Source organism: Erpetoichthys calabaricus, chromosome 10, assembly GCF_900747795.2.
Source record: "Erpetoichthys calabaricus chromosome 10, fErpCal1.3, whole genome shotgun sequence".
In the NCBI taxonomy this organism is placed as follows: Eukaryota; Metazoa; Chordata; class Cladistia; order Polypteriformes; family Polypteridae; genus Erpetoichthys; species Erpetoichthys calabaricus.
The window spans coordinates 58683720-58704680 of record NC_041403.2 but is presented as its reverse complement, the minus strand read 5'-3'; the positions used below and the strand labels follow the sequence as shown (position 1 = coordinate 58704680).

The following is a 20961-nucleotide window of genomic DNA, read 5'->3' as shown; positions in this document are numbered from 1 at the left end:
TATTTAGTTGGGGCTCCTTTGGCCTTGATTACTGCAGCAATGCGGCGTGGCATCGGTCTGTGGCACTGCTCAGGTGTTATGAGAGCCCATGTTGCTCTGATAGTGGCCTTCAACTCTTCTGAATTGTTGGGTCTGGCGTATTGCATCTTCCTCTTCACAATACCCCATAGATTTTCTATGGGGTTAAGGTCAGGTGAGTTTGCTGGCCAATCAAGAACAGGGATGCCATGGTCCTTAAACCAGGTACTGGTAGCTTTGGCACTGTGTGCAGGTGCCAGGTCCTGTTGGAAAATGAAATCTGCATCTCCATAAAGTTCGTCAGCAGCAGGAAGCATGAAGTGCTCTAAAACTTCCTGGTAGACGGCTGCGTTGACCTTGGACCTCAGAAAACACAATGGACCAACACCAGCAGATGACATGGCACCCCAAACCATCACTGACTGTGGAAACTTTAAACAGAACCTCACGCAACGTGGATTCTGTGCCTCTCCTCTCTTCCTCTAGACCAGTGTTTCTCAAACTTTTTTGTCTGTTGGCACAGTAAAAAAACTAAAAAAATTTCGCGGCACACCAGGAAGAACAACAGTTGTTTTATAATAAAATGAAAAATTATTTTACCTGTTTTTAAGTATTACATTCAATGTGAAGGATGTGCCTGTTTTTGAGAGCAAATGCGATCTAATCGAGGCTCCAAAGTCGACAAACAAACTCGCATTTCAGCATCTATTGTAAGAAGTCTCTCTCTTTTCTTAGACTTGATTTCAGTCAGTGCTGAAAATCCAAACTCACAAAACCATGAAGATGCAAATGGAAGAATTATTTTGATTGCTTTTAAACTGATTGCAGGATATAACTTGTTGATTGAAATCCAAAACACATCCAGGCTTTTCTCGGCAAAACTTGACTTAAGAACTGCATTGTTTTTTAAATCAATGAGCTGCTCTTCTTCTTCAGTTGTAAGATTTGTAGCTTCATTGTTTCCAAATGGATAGCTGACCCATCCATATTCATTACTTCCAACTGTTGGGAAGTAATGCTGCAATGCTGACTGCAGGTGTGTCAAAGTGTACAGAATTTTGGGGGTGATTTCTTTATTTGAAGCACATTCGTTGTAAGTAGGAAAGCAGTCGAAGACTCCTTTCGAGATCTTACTTTGCCACAACGACAATTTTTCACCAAATGACTTCAGTTTTGAGGATGCAGTGATGATGTTTTCCGATGGTCCTTGAAGACTTAAATTCAGTGAATTTAATTTGTCAAATAAATCAGAGAGAAATGTCACCTTAACCCACCAGATCTCGTCATGAATAGAAAATCCAAAGTCTTTTTTTTCAGCCTCCAAGAATGAAATCAGCTCAGCCTTGAGTTGGACGACACGCTTTAACACTTTTCCCCTGGAGAGCCAACGAACGTTGGTGTGATACAGGAGGCATTTGTAGTCTGAATCCATTGCTTCACAAAGCTGAGAGAAAAGTCGGGATGCAAGCGGTCGAGATTTGATGAAGTTTACAACTGTAATCACTTGATCCAGAACAGACATCAAATCTTTCGGCAAAGATTTGAAGGCAAGAGCTTCTCTGTGGATCATGCAGTGAACAACTAATACATTTGGATTTTCTTGACGCACAAGAGTGACAAATCCCTTTCTATTTCCCTGCATGGAAGGACAGCCATCGGTGCAAACGCTGACACAGTTTTTCCACTGTAGTTTGAAGAGCAAAATGTTTTCGTTCACCACATTGAAAATATCTTCGCCTTTGGTCGTAGTTTGTAAGTCTTTGCAAAATAAGAATTCGTTGACACATTTTTCATCCTTTATGAACCGAATAAAAGCTAGCAGCTGGGCTTTGCCGCTAACGTCAGTGGATTCATCAACTTGAAGAGACCACAACAGAGACACTTCATCGTCAGGCGCGTCAAAGTGTTCGCAGATTTGATCTTGTAAATCTGACGATAAGTCTTCAATTCTGCGTGAGATAGTATCATTTGACAAAGGAACTTTCTTAACTTTTTCGGCGGCATCGGGTCCAAGGATAGTTTCAACAACTATTGCTAAAGCTGGTGCAATGACTGATTCAGCCTCTGTATGCGCTTTCTTGCGTTTTGCTAATAACTGAGCAACCTTATAACTTGCAATCAATCCCTTTTCTGGCAGCTTTAGGTAGTTCGTAAGTTTCTTAGCTTGTTTATTTTGTTGAGCCCTGATGTTTTCGAAGTATTCCTTCGGTTGCGCTTTTACAGCTGGATGTTTTGTTTCCAAGTGTCTCTTCAATTTGCTTGGAACAAGCGCCTCATTCGACAGAGCTGAATTGCAGATCAGACAGAATGGCAATGGAGCATCTTCAGGTCCCGAAGATATGAAACCATATCCGATGTAATCTTCTTTGTACCTTCGTTTGGTTCCTTGCTTTTTTTTTAACGCTTTCGCAGTTTCATTCTTGCTAACGTATTTCTCCATGGATAACAATGAATAACGCTTATTGATAATTTGTTATTATTAGCATACACCTAAAAAATTTAAATGAAACACATCGCTTATTATTATCGTTACCAATTCAAAAACTGCTGTGCGTCTGCTAGGGCGGCCTACATTTTAGTCATTATAATAATATATGTATAGTGGAAAATTCCATAACCTGAATAGCTAACACCCGTTTCCGTCAAAATGTAGCGTTCCGATTTAGCAGGGCAGAGAATAGGGGAGAGTGCGGGCTACTATTACTGGTCGTTGCAAGTGGGGACGTCATCGCAACGTAGGATAAAAATTTAATAGTAGGCAGACCTGTGTAACGCTGCACGTGTAGCGTTCTGAAAACCTGTATAAATTTCAAATATTTGTAGAAACTCCCGCGGCACATCTGCAAATCTTCCGTGGCACACTAGTGTGCCGCGGCACACAGTTTGAGAAACACTGCTCTAGACTCTGGGACCTTGATTTCCAAAGGAAATGCAAAATTTACTTTCATCAGAGAACATAACTTTGGACCACTCAGCAGCAGTCCAAAGGCGAGACGGTTCTGACGCTGTCTCTTGTTCAAGAGTGGCTTGACACAAGGAATGCGACAGCTGAAACCCATGTTTTGCATACGTCTGTGCATGGTGGTTCTTGAAGCACTGACTCCAGCTGCAGTCCACACTTTGTGAATCTCTCCCACATTTTTGAATGGGTTTTGTTTCACAATCCTCTCCAGGGTGCGGTTATCCCTATTGCTTGTACACTTTTTTATACCACATCTTGTCCTTCCCTTCGCCACTCTATTAATGTGCATGGACATAGAGCTCTGTGAACAGCCAGCCTCTTTAGCAATGACCTTTTGTGTCTTGCCCTCCTTGTGCAAGGTGTCAATGTTCGTCTTTTGGACAACTGTCAAGTCAGCAGTCTTCCCCATGATTGTGTAGCCTACAGAACTAGACTGAGAGACCATTTAAAGACTTTTGCAGGTTTTTTGAGTTAATTAGCTGATTAGAGTGTGGCACCAGGTGTCTTCAATATTGAACCTTTTCACAATATTCTAATTTTCTGAGATACTGAATTTGGGACTTTCATTAGTTGTCAGTTATAATCATCAACATTAAAAGAAATAAACATTTGAAAATACATCAGTCTGTGTGTAATGAATGAATCTAATATAAAAGTTTCACTTTTTGAATGGAATTACTGAAATAAATCAACTTTGTCATGATATTCTAATTTTATGACCAGCACCTGTATGTGTGCATTGATCTTACCGCTTGCAGAGGGAATCTCAATAATTAAAAAGGAAGCGTATTTGAAATTAAATAACCATTTTCTTAAACTTGTTGCAGGTTGAAATAACAAATTACATCAGAGCACACTTGTTATGTGATTTTTTTTTTTATTTTTTTTATTTTATTATTATACTGAAAACCTTGAACTTTGAAAAACCTTGAAAACGTTGAGTTTGGGCACATACTGTAAAATTGTATGTATTAAGTTGACAGGTGCAACATGAATAATATGTAATACACATCATGAATAATTGACAACTATAAAAAACTGTGATTTTTTTACACTTGCAAACCTGTGTCCATGTGGGCATTTTTGGTGAGTAATACAAAACTTATAAAATGTGACAAAAAATAAAAGCTAATTGCTGAAAAACTAAAACTAAATACAGTATAACTAAAGATAAAATCAAAAACTGAATAAGAACTAAAACTAAAAAATAACTAAAACTAGAAAAACACTTGAATATTTTGAGTGTTATTATTGAATGGTGGGGGTAGGAAGGGGTCTGTTTTCAGTGCCACAAATGTGGCTGGAACAAGAAACCAAGGTGAGAGCCTGTACACATCTAAGAGGGCTGATAGTCAACAGCACAAAATAACAATTGCTAACAGTTAAGCTTTGCATCTTCCTTGGATTTTGCCAAACTTTCTCTTTCAGTTTCACAATGTATCCACATCTCTTTTTTCCTTCAATTGTCCATCTGCCCTAATGGTTAGTGGTTCTATTCGCATGGATTGTCAGTCACTTCTGCTGCATCCTTCATTTGTATTAGCAGTTAGCATAATATTAATAAACTAGTCATTTAGCCCGTTACAATAACGGGCGCTAGAACAGTAGTGCATAAACATTAGTAGGAACAGTCTATATTAAATGGCAAGGGACTTTGACCTCATTCTTTTTGTTGGTCGTATTTTTCTTTCTTTCAGCCTTTCTTTTGTTGATGTTTATTTGCTGAGCCGACCGTTCTTCATGGGCTGCTGCTGTGTATTGTGTGTCTTTAATTTTCTGTGAACAGTAATACTGTCTTGTACATCCGCTGGCTTGTATGTCCGTAATATACCTTTAATTTTCTCTGGTGGTAATACAGGCGTATGCGTCGGTAATATGCCTTTAATCTCCTCTGACAGTAATACTGGCTTGTATGTGGCTGTAGTATGCGTCACTGTATTATGTACCTATAATTTCCTCTCGCAGTAATACTGGTTTGTATTTCCGTAAAACGCCTCTAACTTTCTCTGACAGTAATATCGCGCATCGCACTGTGCCCCGCACATACGTACTTCACCAGAAGACACACACACGGACACCTGGATGCACACAGGGATTTTATTAAAGAGGATGTCAACAAATAAAAATTTATTCAGTCATCTTGTTTTCCAGTCATCTTCCATCGGATGCCTGTTCTTTTGCTCAATTTAATATTTTCTTTTATTTGCCAGTATCAGATGTGGCTTTTTCATTGAAAATTTGCCTCTAAGGCCAGCATCCTGGAATTGTCTTTTCATTGTTGTGAATGACTTTGGTATATGACATGTATTTAATAAAGAAGCCAAACAAGCACCTGCAGGGTGTTTGTTTTTCAAACTGCAAAGTCTGATGTATTTACAGTGGAACCTTGGATTGTGAGCATAATTCGTTCCGGTAATGTGCTTGTAATCCAAAGCACTCTTATATCAAAGTGAATTTCCCCGTAAGAAATAACGGAAACTCAGATGATTCGTTCCACAACCCAAAACTATTCATATAAAAATGATTAATACAAAATATAAAGAAAAATACATAAAACAAATTAACCTGCACATTACCTTTGAAAAGAATCATGGCTGGTGTGAGTGAGTTTCTAAACTCTTTTGGGATTCCACCCAACAGGACAACACGCAGAAGAGTGTCCCGAAGCAAGCAACCTTAGGCTCCCAGCGCAATAGCAGTTCGCCGTAAAAGCACCTGCCGTTGATGGGTGATACAAGGAAAATTATAAATGCAGGGCACAGTATTACTTGGCCACTAACCTGGCCCTGACCTTGCCTGACTGCTGTGTCTGTGTATAGGAGAGTGGCAAATCCCGCTACAATAAATAACCATGCTGTTCCTGTTTCAAGCTGAATAAAGCTGGTGTTGCTAAAGTACTGAGACTCAGCTTCGTGTTTTGGGGTGCAAAACAGAGACTCACACGTTACAACACACACACATGGTCACAATGCTATAGTAAACAGTATATGCTCATACGGATGTTGACTATATGAGTGACGCACGCCGACTGAGCCCAAGAATAGGAGACGATTACCCACAATCCTGCAGTGAGAGAGAAAAGAACCATCGGCTCAGTTGTGATCATGTGACGCTCGGCAGACAAAGCGTATACGTACTACTCATATTGCAAGACCTCGCTCATTTATCAAGTCAAACTTTATTAAAAATTTTAGCTTGTCTTGCAAAATACCTGCAAACCAAGTTACTTGCAATCCAAGGTTCCACTGTATATGTGTGTACAGTGATCCCTCGCTATATCGCGCTTCGCCTTTCGCGGCTTCACTCTATCGCAGATTTTATATGTAAGCATATTTAAATATATATCGCGGATTTTTTGCTGGTTCGCGGATTTCTGAGGACAATGGGTCTTTTAATTTCTGGTACATGCTTCCTCAGTTGGTTTGCCCAGTTGATTTCATACAAGGGACGCTATTGGCAGATGGCTGAGAAGCTACCCAACTTACTTTTCTCTGTGTCTCTTGCGCTGACTTTCTCTGATCCTGACGTAGGGGGTGTGAGCAGGGGGGCTGTTCACACACCTAGATGATACGGAGGCTCGTCTAAAAATGCTGAAAGATTATCTTCACGTTGCTACCTTCTGTGTGCAGCTGCTTAGTGAAGCAACATGCTGCACGGTGCTTCACATACTTAAAAGCTCAAAGGGCACGTATTGATTTTTCACTCTTTGTTTTTATCTGTCTCTCTCTCTCTCTCTCTCTCTCCCTGCTCCTGACGGAGGGGGTGTGAGCTGCCGCCTTCAACAGCTTTGTGCCGTGCTTCGCATACTTAAGCCAAACAGCCATATTGATGTGTTTGCTTTGCTCTCTGTTTCTGACAGCCTGTGCTCCTGACATGCACTCCTTTAAAGAGGAAGATATGTTTGCATTCTTTTAATTGTGAGACAGAACTGTCATCTCTGTCTTGTCATGGAGCACAGTTTAAACTTTTGAAAAAGAGACAAATGTTTGTTTGCAGTGTTTGAATAACGTTCCTGTCTCTCTACAACCTCCTGTGTTTCTGCGCAAATCTGTGACCCAAGCATGACAATATAAAAATAACCATATAAACATATGGTTTCTACTTCGCGGATTTTCTTATTTCGCGGGTGGCTCTGGAACGCAACCCCCGCGATGGAGGAGGGATTACTGTATATGTATATATATATATGTATATATATATATATATATAATGTATGTATGTATATATGTATGTATATATGTATATATGTGTGTGTGTGTGTGTGAATATATATATATATATATATATATATATATATATATATACAGTATGTGTGTGTGTGTGTGTGAATGAATATATATATATATATATATATATATATATGTATGTTCATAGCATTCGTAGTCTGAATCACAATCTGATTGTATGGGTGGTTACCTACCAGGTAACGCTTGTGGTTGGTCAGCAACATCCGCCACGGTGCCCTCTTTCAGTTGAGAGAAGCAGATCATAGAATAGTTGAAAATAGTTTTACTGTCAAATAATGCAAAGAGTACACAACAGGTGTTTCGCCCTAATTCTGGGCTCATCAGGCGTACACACTCACTGCACCCCCTCTCGGAAATCGAACCTTGGACGTCAGCGCTAGAGACCAACCCCATGTGTTACCTGGTAGGCAACCACCCATACAATCAGATTGTGATTCAGACTATGAATGCCATGAATGTAATTACCCTGATCTACATGCTGTCAAATGAATGAACTACATGCCGTGGCGCAACGTCAGGGGCTTCGCCTCTAGCGCTGATGTCCGAGGTTCGATTCCTGAGAGGGGAATTTCACCAAATAATAATTTCTGTTTGTTAGCATTAATACAATCTTTACTATCAGTTTTTTGATACTTTTGAATTTTAGTACTTTCATAATCTCTAACCTGCTCTGCATGTGTATCACGCCAACATTTTTGAACCTTTTCAAGGCATTCTGCTTTGTTTTCTACTCTGTTTTTTATTTCCGACCCCGCTTGGAGCTGAGAGCGCAGGAACTGTGTCTGACATTCACACGAATGAGAAGTGATTGGACTATGAGCGTTGTTGTAAATGTTTGGGAGGAGTACGGGTCTTGTCAAAGCCTCTTGGCAAAAAGTCTCATCTCGCAGGACCTGAAGTTATCTCTCGTGGGTTAAAATTGTGTCCGAGAATGTCTCATCCCAGGATGTCCTTATATCATAGATAGACAAACTCGGGGGGGTGTCCTAGAACAATGAAATACGTAAACATGTTTCAGTTTTTGTTCTGCTTGTTCTTTTATTTAGTTACTTTAGTTGTCAGTTGTAAGCTATTTTCTGAATTTAGCTGAGTTAATGTCTATATTAAATTTGTAGCTTAGCAAGATTGTAAAAGTACAAGATGTGTGTTGTGTCTGAATAGCAAGGATGTGGTGAAATATTTATCTGATATCTCTGTTCATGTTTGTCATTATTTATTTAAGTTGACTTTGCCCTTATGTTCAGTGAATGTCTACATACATTTAATATTGTATTTCACCTTAACGTTTTCAGGAGAGCTTTACTATATTAAAAAAATGGACAAATTAAGTATTGTGAAGATGAGTAAAGACTAGTTTGTTTAAAATGTCAGTTATTTTTCAGCCAATTACAAGTAATGAATGTCTTTGGAGGATGCTTTGTAATGTGTAATTGTATTTGTTTCATTTGTGTTCAGTTTAGGATGGTGACTGTTGGTTTACAGTTTATTTTTTTTAATTTCATGTTTTTAAGTTTTATACCTTCATAGCCAGTTTTATACCTTAAAAACCTATTTTTATTAAGTATTTATGCAATTTCAAAAATAACCAGCTGTTTATTTAATAGTTTAGATAATTCTAGAAAAAATCAGTTGTTGTGATAGCTGTTGATACATACAAATTTAATTAACATTTTGTTTATTTCTGAATTACTTTAGCTGCAAATTACTGTTTTTGCTTCCCAAATTTAACCCTCCAAGTAAATGTGAGGGGCTTGTGGGTTATCTAAATATTTGTAAACACAATTCTTGTTCTCTTTGCAATTTATTATTACCAGATGATGTATACAAGACTCCATTGTATGCCATGCTGGTCTATAAGCTGTTATCAGCAACTCTGAATCAAAAAAGTCTTAAAAACCGAAAGGTTTTCATTTACTTTTTCTCTAGACTTCACATGAATGCATTTTTACACATCGATGATCCAGAAATTTTTCCAATGATTGTTTGTGTCTGCACTTTTCAAAAGAATAGACTGGTTTCATCCTGCTGTAACCTGTTGAGTGTCTTACATTATGCTTTTAAGTAATTAGTATCAAAATCATAGTACTGGTAATTCCACTAAATCTTGCAATTGACAGAAAATGAAACTGTTCTTAAATAAAACAGAAATGCCATCACAGCTTTCATTGAAATATTTGCTGGCACCAGTTTGCGGTGTTCTCATCAAAACATTATGAAATTGAAAAATATAGTTTTAAAGATGACTTTTTTTTTAATATAAGTTTACTTTTTTTCCCCTAAGACTTTGGGGGAATAGGATGCAGGAAGCAATCACCATGAAGCGGATGCATCTGTACAAGTATGAACTGCTGTGTGTGTATGGCATAGGTTAACAAACACTTTGTTTTGTGTACAGCAAAAACACCAATGTTAAATTAACAGTTAAAGTTTAGATATGACAGTAACAGTCTACTTATTAATTAAATACAATAAGAGTGAATTTAACACTGGTGATTCGTTTAACGAAATAATGAAAACCATTTTATTTATCATTCACGTTCAATGTCATTCTGCAATTTGTTCTTTTGTCAGAGTTTCTTTCCATTGTAGAAACATTGCTTAATCAATTGAAAACAGCACTGTATGTATGACGTTTCAGCAGCCATACCCACTGCATCGTTTGAATGAAGTATTTACAAAAAATAAAGAGCAAAGTACAACTGGTAACTAATAAAAGTGATCAAGTGGGAGCTGAGTTTTTTATGAAGATAGACAGACATGATGTTGGCAGAAAAAATATGAAATCAAATGACATTTTGGAGGCAAGCTACATTTCCTCATGTTATTTTAGAACTTAATGATGTAGCTAAATATATAGTACATTTGCATGATTTGTTTTTCTTTATATATAATATAATATATTAGTGCTGACCAAAATTCTGTATCACGGTATTTTTCAAAGTTATACCGGTTTCATGGTATTCAACGGTATTTTTTTCCCATGCATGAGTGGATGTTAACCACATTTTCCACTGCAATTACTGCAGTAGACTGGCTAAGAAGAACCTATTCCACTGTCATTAGAATTGTACATTGTACAAAAAAAAAATTTAATGTGCACACAAGCATTAATACAGGTTTGCATGGCCCCATAAAGTGATAGTTTTCAAGGGGGTGGCACTAATGAAGAGAAGGAATCACATTGCAAGACAGTTCAATTCAAAATATAGAACAAATTTTGCAAACAACTTAAACTAAAATTTTGACAGCATATTTTCAACCATCCAAAGAGGCATTTAGACTTAGTAAAATATCCAGAGGTGCTTGTCAAACGTTGTATTGCACTGAATATGTCTTAGAAAAGGAATAAATAATAAATATTTTTTGTAAACCAACTACACTTTCTGTTAATGTTAACAATCTCTGTCCACTGACATGTTAAAGTGACTTTTTAAACAACTTTACCATCATTAAACTGCATAATATTTAAACTAATAAATAATAAAAATAAAATAAATAATAGTGCAACTCCCAGTAATAATACCATTACTTCAAGACTTCAAGCCCAGGTGCATTACACAGTATTCACCAAATAAAAATAAAATAAAATAAGACAAGTGCAACTTGGTGATGACATCTTTACCAACTGAAACATCATTAGGGCAAATTGCATTAATATGAACCTTACTTCAATCTAAGCTATATACATAAATAATAAAACTGCAACTTGCATTTATAATGCTATTTGTGGTATAGCCCTACGGAATCATATTAGGGCCACAGTAGGGGTGGGCGGTATGACCAAAATTCTATATCACGGTATTTTTCTAAATTATCCCGGTTTCACGGTATTCGACGGTATTTTTTTCTCCATGCACGAGTGGATGTTAACCACATTTTCCACTGCAATTACTGGCTAAGAATAACCTATTCCACTGTTAAGAGTATTGTACATTGTACAAAAAAAAAACATTTTAATGTGCACACAAGTATTAATACAGTTTTGCATTGCCCCATAAAGTGATAGTTTTCAAGGGGGTGGCACTAATGAAGAGAAGGAATCACATTGCAAGACAGTTCAATTCAAAATATAGAACCTTTTTATTGAACAAACTTTGCAAAAACAAACTATAATTTTGACAACATATTTTCAACCATACAAAGAGGCATTTAGACTTAGTAAAATATCCAGAAGTGCTTGTCAAAAATTGTATTGCACCGAATATGTCTTAGAAAAGGAATAAATCTATACTAATAAAAGGCAAAGCCCTCACTCACTCACTCACTCACTCACTCACTCACTCACTCACTCACTAATTCTCCAACTTCCTGTGTAGGTGGAAGGCTGAAATTTGGCAGGCTCATTTCTTACAGCTTACTTACAAAAGTTAGGCAGGTTTCATTTCGAAATTCAAAGCATAACGGTCATAACTGGAACCTCTTTTTTGTCCATATACTGTAATGGACTGCAGCTCGCTGGCCGTGGGAGGCGGAGTTGCGTATCGCGTCATCACGCCTCCCACGTAATCACGTGAACTGACTGTGAAGGAGAAAGGACGGCCTTATATGGCGTTCGTTTATAAAACAGCGGACAGGCTGTGTAAAGGCAGCTTCACAAAAAAAACAGATCCTTAACAAATTGTTATTGGTATATTTTCCCTCAATTTAAAAAGGTTTTCTTTTCTTCTTAATTAAAATTTAAAAGCAATACTTCACCGCTGCGAAGCCCCTCTAGCGCTGACGTCCGAGGTTCGATTCCCGTAAGGGAGTGCAGTGAGTGTGTACGCCTGATGAGCCAAGAATTAGGGCGAAACACGTGTCGTGTACTCTCTGCATTATTTGACAGTAAACTATTTTCAACCATTCTATGATCTGCTTCTCACAACTGAAGGCACCGTGGCTGATGTTAGCTGACTTGCTGGCCAACCATAAGCATTATCTAGTAGGTAACCACCCATACAATCAGATTGTGATTCAGACTACGAATGCTGTGAATGTAATTACCCCGATCTACATGCTGTCAAATAAACGAACCACATGCCGTGGCGCAATGTTAGGGGCTTCGCCTCTAGCGCTGACGTCCGAGGTTCGATTCCCGTAAGCGAGTGCAGTGAGTGTGTACGCCTGATAAGCCAAGAATTAGGGCGAAACACGTGTCGCGTACTCTTTGCATTATTTGACAGTAAACTATTTTCAACCATACTATGATCTGCTTCTCACAACTGAAGGCACCGTGGCGGATGTTAGCTGACTTGTTGGCCAACCATAAGCGTTACCTGGTAGGTAACCACCCATACAATCAGATTGTGTTTCAGACTACGAATGCCATGAATATATATATATATATATATATATATATATGTGAATGTATGTATGTATATATGTATGTCTATATCTATACTAATAAAAGGCAAAGCCCTCACTCACTCACTCATCACTAATTCTCCAACTTCCCGTGTAGGTGGAAGGCTGAAATTTGGCAGGCTCATTTCTTACAGCTTACTTACAAAAGTTAGGCAGGTTTCATTTCGAAATTCTACGCGTCATTCTATGGTCATAACTGGAACCTCTTTTTTGTCCATATACTGTAATGGAGGAGGCGGAGTCGCGTATCGCGTCATCACGCCTCCTACGTAATCACGTGAACTGAAAACAAGGAGGAGCCCTAAAGGGCGCTGAAGAAAACATTCTCCGTCAACCCCCACACTCCCCCCGCCCTTCCGCACATCACGGCATTTTCGATAATTAAGTGACGTAATACTCCAGCTCCACCTTCTTCACAAGTTCATTCACCAAATTATTTGTCAATTATATTTCACAGTAAGCATTTACAGCACGACTCAAACGCGGGAACGAAGGTAAATGACGTTAATTGTTGAGTGTCTTTTAATACTGTGTAAGCATACATATTAACACATGTGCAATTAAACGTGTGCATTTACGGGGTGATTTCTCAGGCTTAAAAGCTTGCCTTTTATTAAAAGGGTAAATGCAAACTGTTTTCATTCTGAAGGGCACAAACCACGTTGGATTTCAGCCATTAAACGCGCAAAAATATCGGTACACCAGATAAATAAGCGCAACATATTATCAGTTGTATTGTATACTTACAATACATATAGAAATGTGTTAATCGTTAACTAATAGTATGGGATGGTGTTTTTTGACTCAGCTACAGATGCCGATGTAGACAAGAACTGCTTTGGAAAAATATGAACGCCTTGGGGCCGATCTGGAAGAAGGTAGCGCAGCTCCTTGATTTAAACGATTCCATGTCTTGGTGGGTTTGCGTAGCTTATTGTCAATATCTTTACACCTGTTTTTAAGACTTATTGACTGAAACGGGCTTTCACGAAAAAAGTTAGGGCTTTGCTACAGGATACACCCTCCACAAGTTAAGGAAGTAAAAATAAAGGTATATATTTCTGTTTTATTTAAACCTTTTAAGTTCGTATGCATAGCCCCATTTGGCTGTTTTAGTTTTTTTTTTTCTTTCTTCAGTAATATTTAATCTCCTTAAAGAAAAAGAACATATGCATTTTACTTTTTTTGTATCTCTTTAGTAAGATTTTAGTGTAAAAGGATAACCAGTATTTAAACCTTTTATGTTACTTTATAAAGTTATTTTACACAATGTTGAAAAATTAATAAGAAAGCTACATATTTTGGCAGCTGCTGCTTTAATTTTCAATGAAATGAAAAAAGCTCTCCAAGAGAAAACCTCAATGAAGAAGAAACAGTTTGCACTATCTAAAAAGGAGAAACCCTCATTTATAAAGGTTTGCTGCAGATGACTTGTCATCACACTATTACACAGTACCCAGGTACATTACACTGTATTGAAAACAAATAAAACAAGTACAACTTGGCTTGCAGTATTATCCAGTAGTATAGAAACAGTATTTACACATCTGACCTTTTAAAACTAAAGCATCTCCAGGCAACAGACGTGACTGCTTTTTTTCGTCTCTCTGTCCATTTTCACCGCGCGGCATACCTATGCTACCGCCCACTATTTGGTGGTGTAGCAGTGAAAAAGAGCCCTAGTGCAACAAATCTGTGTTTAGCGGTGTAGCAGTGAAAAAGGTCCCCACTTGAACAGTTTCCCGCTGCATCACGTTCCGAACGTCGTTTAGGCAGTTTAAACCGGTGTTGCGGTATAAGAAAAATCCATATCATAAAAAAAATAAAAAACGGTTTTTGGTATGAACCGGTATACCGCCCAGCACTAGGCCACAGTGAAAAAAAAAAAATACGGACACGGTAGAAAAAAAAAACTATATGTCGAGATTAAAGTCGACATTTCCACTTTATTCTCATAGTTTATTTTGTAATTAAAGTAGAATGTCGTAAACTAAACCATCCATCCATTTTCCAACCCGCTGAATCCGAACACAGGGTCACTGGGGTCTGCTGGAGCCAATACCAGCCAACACAGGGCGCAAGGCAGGGAACCAATCCCAGGCAGGGCGCCAACCAGCAGGACACACACACAAACACCCACACACCAAGCACACACTAGGGCCAATTTAGAATCGCCAATCGACCTAACCTGCATGTCTTTGGACTGTGGGAGGAAACCGGAGCACCCGGAGGAAACCCACGCAGACACGGGGAGAACATGCAAACTCCACGCAGGGAGGACCCGGGAAGTGAACCCGGGTCTCCTTACTGCAAGGCAGCAGTGCTACCACTGCGCCACCGTGCCGCCCCATAAACTAAACTTCATCCTAAAATCAATGTTTAATTCACTAGATTTTCTCAAACCCCATCATAAGTTAATGTAGCATATTAAATGCTTTTTGTTAAGTGTTCCCCAACCCAGTTGTTAATTGCTATGTGCTTTTTAAACTGACTTCCTCTACACTAAGAGGAGGTGCAGGCAGTGATCGCCGCACAGAATACATTCACTTCATGATATTCCTGCTCTCTGAAAATTTAGTATGCTAAGATAAATACTTGATATGATTTTCAGGATGAAATGCATTAAAGTAGGTATTAAACCTGCACGGTAGTGTGGCGGTAGTGCTGCTCCCTTGCTGTAAGGGGTCTCCAGTTGTATGTTCAGTGTAGAGAACTTTATGGCAGATGTGGCGAGGTTCCAAAAAAGTGGATGTATGAATGGGTATCGCACAGGTTTAACTTAAATATTGTGTAAATGTTGGGTTCGTGATCTGGTGGTCGAAGACACGAACACAGAATTCACTGGATGTTTTTCTGAGCCGGCTTTCTTTATTGCATGCATGCTGTCTTTGTCTGATGTACCAAACCCCCAGTTCCCTCTGCTGACAAGCTTTATGGAGTTGCTGATTTCATTTAACAGCAGGACTTGCCACCTGCCCACACTGCCAAAAGTATCTATACTTGGTTTAATGACCATGGTATCACTGTGTTTGATTGGCCAGCAAACTCACCTGACCTGTATTGTTGAGGAAGATGAGAGACACCAGACCCAACGATTCAGATAAGCTGAAGGCCGCTATTTAAGCATCCTGAGCTTCCATAACACCTCAGCAGTGCCACAGGCTGTTTGTCTTGTGGAAGCCAGCCCCGGACACAGACAGACAGATAGACACATCCATGTCTTCAACACACATTTATTTACAGTTCTCGCACACAGTGCCCCTGCACCAATCACCCTTTTCTCAGTCCTTTCTAAGGTCCTTCACCGCCTTCACTCCTCTAAACGGAGCTCTGTCCTCTTCCTCCCGACTGCAGCCATTGAATGGAGAGAGGCAGCCCCTTTTATACACTCCCGGATGTGCTCCAGGTGCCTGATGACAGACTTCTGGCAGCACTCCCCAGTGTGGCGGAAGTGCTGCCCTTGCATCCGGAAGCACTCTGGGCATAAACCATCCCTGGTTTGTCAGCACTTCCTGGTGTCCCAGAAGTGCTGTCCCCCAGGGATCAAGGACCGGCTGGGTACCCAGGGAAAAGAGGCGCCACTCTCCCGGTTCCTCGTTCCTCCCGGCATTCCGGCGGGCAGGGCTCCTGGGCGTCTATTACAGTCTCCATGCCACGCTGCATTGATGCAGTAATTAATGCAGAAGCAGCCCCGACAAAGTATTGAGTATGTACATGGGCATACTTTTCAGTAGGCCAACATCCATCCATCCATCCATTTTCCAACCCGCTGAATCCAAACACAGGGTCACGGGGGTCTGCTGGAGCCAATCCCAGCCAACACAGGGCACAAGGCAGGGAACCAATCCCGGGCAGGGTGCCAACCCACCGCAGTACACACACAAACACACCCACACACCAAGCACACACTAGGGCCAATTTAGATCCGCCAATCCACCTAACCTGCATGTCTTTGGACTGTGGGAGGAAACCGGAGCGCCCGGAGGAAACCCACGCAGACACGGGGAGAACATGCAAACTCCACGCAGGGTGGACCCGGGAAGCGAACCTGGGTCTCCTAACTGCGAGGCAGCAGCGCTACCACTGCGCCACCGTGCCGCCTAGGCCAACATTTCTGTATTAAAAATCTTTTTCTTTTTAGATAGATAGATAGATAGATACTTTATTAATCCCAAGGGGAAATTCACAAATTTTTATTGATCTTATGTAATATTTTAATTTCTGAGATACTGAATTTTGAATTTTCATTACCTGTAGGCCATAATAAGGGAGATGAAAAGCAAAATAAACTCTTGAAATATATCACTCTGTGTAATGAATCTAAATAATATATGAGTTTCACTTTTTGAATTGAATTACTGAAATAAATTACCTTTTCAATATTTTAAATTATTGAGATGCACCTGTACAGTTTATTTCTTTTCTTACTGTAACATCTCTTAAAGACACTATTCCTTTTTAATCTTTATTGTAACATTAAAGAAGAATAAACCATTCTGTCTTTTTTATATTATTTCCACAATCCACATCATTCTCCTTTCTCATGCTGAGAGTTGCTATGTTTTTTTTTTTTCTTCCAGCTGTATGAAAAAATTGCAGATACTCTGCTTTGTAAATAAGTATGTTATAAATGTTTCATATCTTTTCCTTATCCCGAATACTGACATATCTAGGCTAGCATGTTCGTTTTGGTTTACCTGGTTAGCACACAGCAGGCAGTCAGTCTGGAGCCCTTGCCAATCCCCTGTGAGCTAAGTTTGATAGTTAATTTTTTTTTCTTTAGAAAAGGGTCTGCCTGCTTTGCGCTTGCATTGTATTCAAAGGAGCAGGAGCGGATAGAGAAACCCCATATAAAAATGAAACCCAATCGAGTGGGCATTATGGCACCGTGTGGCAATTGGCTGTGAACCACCCAATCTCACTGAAATTGCACAGGTGGTGAACCAGCTGAGGGGGGGGGGGGGGGAAGGCTGCAGAGATATGTGGTATCTGGGGTGAACTTCTCCAGGCTGGTGGTAAGGCTGTGCTCCTGGCATTGCAAGCTATCTTTGCTTCCATTTTGGAGACTGGTATCATCCCAACTGACTGGAAAACGGGACTTGTCATCCCTATCTGGAAAGAGAAGGGTGGTCGCCTGGAGTGCAGCAACTACAGGGGGATAACACTGCTTTCGGTGCCGGGTAAGGTCCTTGCTAGGGTCATCCTCAATAGGATCTGTGATCACTTGCTCACCTACCAGCGACCGGAACAGTCTGGTTTTACGACTAAGAAGTCTACCACCAACCGCATCCTGGCACTGAGAGTTCTCATGTAGCGCAAACGTGAATATTGGCAGTGTTTCTTTACAGCCTTTGTCGCTTTTTGCAAAGCGTTCGACTCAGTTGATCGAGCTGCCCTGTGGGACATCCTGAGGATTCGCGGGATCCCCTTGAGGTTGCTGGATATCATGGCTGGCCTGTACACTGGTACTGTGAGTGCTGTGCAGAGTGGAGGCAGGACCTCTGCGTTTTCCCAGTTGATTCTGGGGTTCGTCAGGGGTGTGTTCTTGCTTCTACTCTGTTCAGTGCTTGTATGGACTGGGTGTTGGGCAAGGTCGTGGGGTCCATCGGCTGTGGGGCATCTGTTGGTGAAGAAAGGTTCACGGATCTTGACTTTGCTGACGATGTTGTGATCTTTGCGGAGTCAATGGAGGCTCTGTTCGGGGCGCTGGAGAGACTGAGTGAGGAGTCTGAGTGTCTGGGCTTGCGAGTGTCCTGGATAAAAACCAAGATCCAAGCCTTTAATGACCTCTTGGGCATAGCCATCAGCAGTGTGTCTGTTTGCGGAGAGAGTGTTGACCTTGTTGAGAGGTTTACTTACCTTGGCAGTGACATTCATGTCTCTGGTGACTCTTCCTATGAAGTCAGTAGACGGATTGGGAGAGCATGGGGGGTCATGAGGTCGCTGGAAAAGGGGTGTGTGGCGCTCCCGATATCTATGCAAAAGGATGAAGGTCCAAGTCTTTAGAATCCTGGTGCTTCCTGTCTTGCTATATGGTTGTGAGACATGGACGCTATCCAGTGACCTGAGACGAAGACTGGACTCCTTTGGTACTGTGTCTCTCCGGAAAATCCTTGGGTACCGTTGGTTTGACTTTGTGTCGAATGAGCGGTTGCTCGTGGAGTCCCGAATGAGGCACATTACCTGCATTGTGAGGAAGTGTCAGTTATGGCACTATGGCCATGTGGCGCGTTTCCCTGAGGGTGATCCAGCTCGTAAGATCCTCATTGTTGGGGACCCGAGTGGCTGGACCAGACCCAGGGGTCGCCCATGTAACACCTGGCTGCGGTGGATAGAGGGTCATTTCCGGAGGGTGGGACTGGACCGCGTGTCTGCCTGAGGGGTTGCAAACCGGGATACTGAGTTGTTTTGTTGTGTTGTAGGTGCGGCAACGCACTGTACCAGTGCATGCTTCCCAACTTGACTTGTCTTGACTTGAGGCAGTGCTTAGTGCAGTTCGAAAACATCAGGGGTTCCTTTTGGGAGCAGTTGGCTATTTTAGCTGGCAAAATTAAGGCTAATCTGGAGTTCAATGAATACATGTCATACTCACTTTGATATTTTTGAGTGTAACAGCCAAATAGGTAAATGTAAATGTAAACAGCATCCAAACTGGACTTAAACTTATTGCTTACAGGTTCATGAAATAATGTTGTAGCAGTCAAAGAGGGTTCAATTAGTACAAGGCTGGGAGGATTACGTCGCACCCAAGAGCGCAACACGTACAAGTTAGGAACTTTTTCAGCATGTGGATAAGGAGGCAAATTTTTAATGTGAAGTTTGCTATTTCGTGACAGAACAAGCAAAGAACTAATAAGCAACAAACTTATCAGTTAGATGGAGAGTATCATTTATTACCAAATACCTTTTGCATGAGGCAATGCTGTAGTTAAGTAATTTTTATGCAGAGCAACATAACAGTTACAAGTGGTGCATTATGGGTTAATTTTTTCAGGTGTTCTGGTGATTTATATTCATTTTAAAGGAGTGCAAATGTGTGGGTTATACAGATTTTTAATGAAAGACAAAATGTGCAGGTTACTGTATATAGAGGTGCAGAGTATATTCAGGAAAATACAGTAGTTAAGCTGTAATGTAGCTACAACTAATAATTAGTTTACAACACGGAAATACTTTTAATTGAATTGTCTCCCTTTATATTTTAACATGAAGTTTATTTTCAACAATTCCAATTAAGAAATTGTAAAACTTAATCTTTACAGTTAGGTCCTTAACAGTAAATTTACTCTTGCTTATTATGTACACTTTTTTGCTAAAATCCATAACAGGTGCAGAAAACTCAGTGGGCTATTTCTGAATAGAATTACTAAAAGAAGAAAAGGGCAATTAACATTTTAGTAAATAAGGATTTAGCTAAAGGTAGAGGGGCTGACCATTGAAAATTTTGAAATCACAGATTTAGTAGATTCTTATGATTGTTAATCTGTGTTTAAGATATTTGTTTCAATCTTTTGGTACAGAGGTTATTGTGATTACAACAAAAGAAATTCAGAAGAATTTAACTGTTGATACCAAAATGAGGCTGGACATAGTCATCATTCAAGAAGATGCTGATATGGGTACAGCTGATGCACTTCGACATATTCATCAAAAGATAAAGGTGGGCTTCTATTTTTGTTTAATATGTTTCTAATTGAAAGGTAAAAATAGATGAAAAATTTTCAATTCCATACTGAAAAATCATAAGAAATTTATAAACACAACATTCCAACAGTGAAATGTTCAGAAAAGATTAAATGGAGAATGTTTCTGAAGAAAGGTTTTTTTTAACAGATCTGCCCTCCCAAATGTGCCTTATGTCCAGACACATTTGTCATCCCTTTATGTAATGTTCATGTCCTATGCTACCTATTTTTCCACAGTTTTCTATGTAATCCAAAGAATCTGTACCCTATTAGATACATTCTGTAGTGAATATAGACTGAAGTGGCTATATTACTTGAAATTCTGTCTCTAATAACATGATTGTATCTTTCCCAACCCTTCACCCAGGAAACCAGATGCATGTTCAAATTTTGTTTTCCAAATAAATACAGGTGAAATAGAAGCCTTGGAAACATACTCAGCTACCATGTCAGAGTTTTTAGGGTCAAACCCCTTTGTAATGTTGTTGTGGAATGTTTCTTGAGATCACTACTGCACTGTCTTTTTTAAACTGTTAAAACAGTGTAAGGAGAAAAAAATATGATGCACGCATCATATTGGAATTAACTTTCAGCTTTTTACCCACTGTCAGGATTTGGCAACAAAGTAATATCATTGTGTTTGTCAACAGGTTTTTGATTTATTCATGACATTGTTCTTTTTAATACCATATTTAAATGCATTTTA

The 20961-nt window shown here is 39.7% G+C and overlaps 2 protein-coding genes across 2 annotated transcripts in view; both read left to right on the top strand.

Moving 5' to 3' along the window:
- Nucleotides 1-20961, top strand: part of LOC127529461 (craniofacial development protein 2-like) — a 782501-nt gene that overhangs the window by 21600 nt on the left and 739940 nt on the right. The window lies entirely within an intron of this gene.
- eif2b3 (eukaryotic translation initiation factor 2B, subunit 3 gamma) overlaps nt 1-20961 on the top strand; it is a 136734-nt gene that overhangs the window by 11838 nt on the left and 103935 nt on the right. The window contains 1 exon segment of the mRNA XM_051933157.1: nt 20091-20230. Coding sequence (XP_051789117.1) covers nt 20091-20230 — 140 coding nt within the window.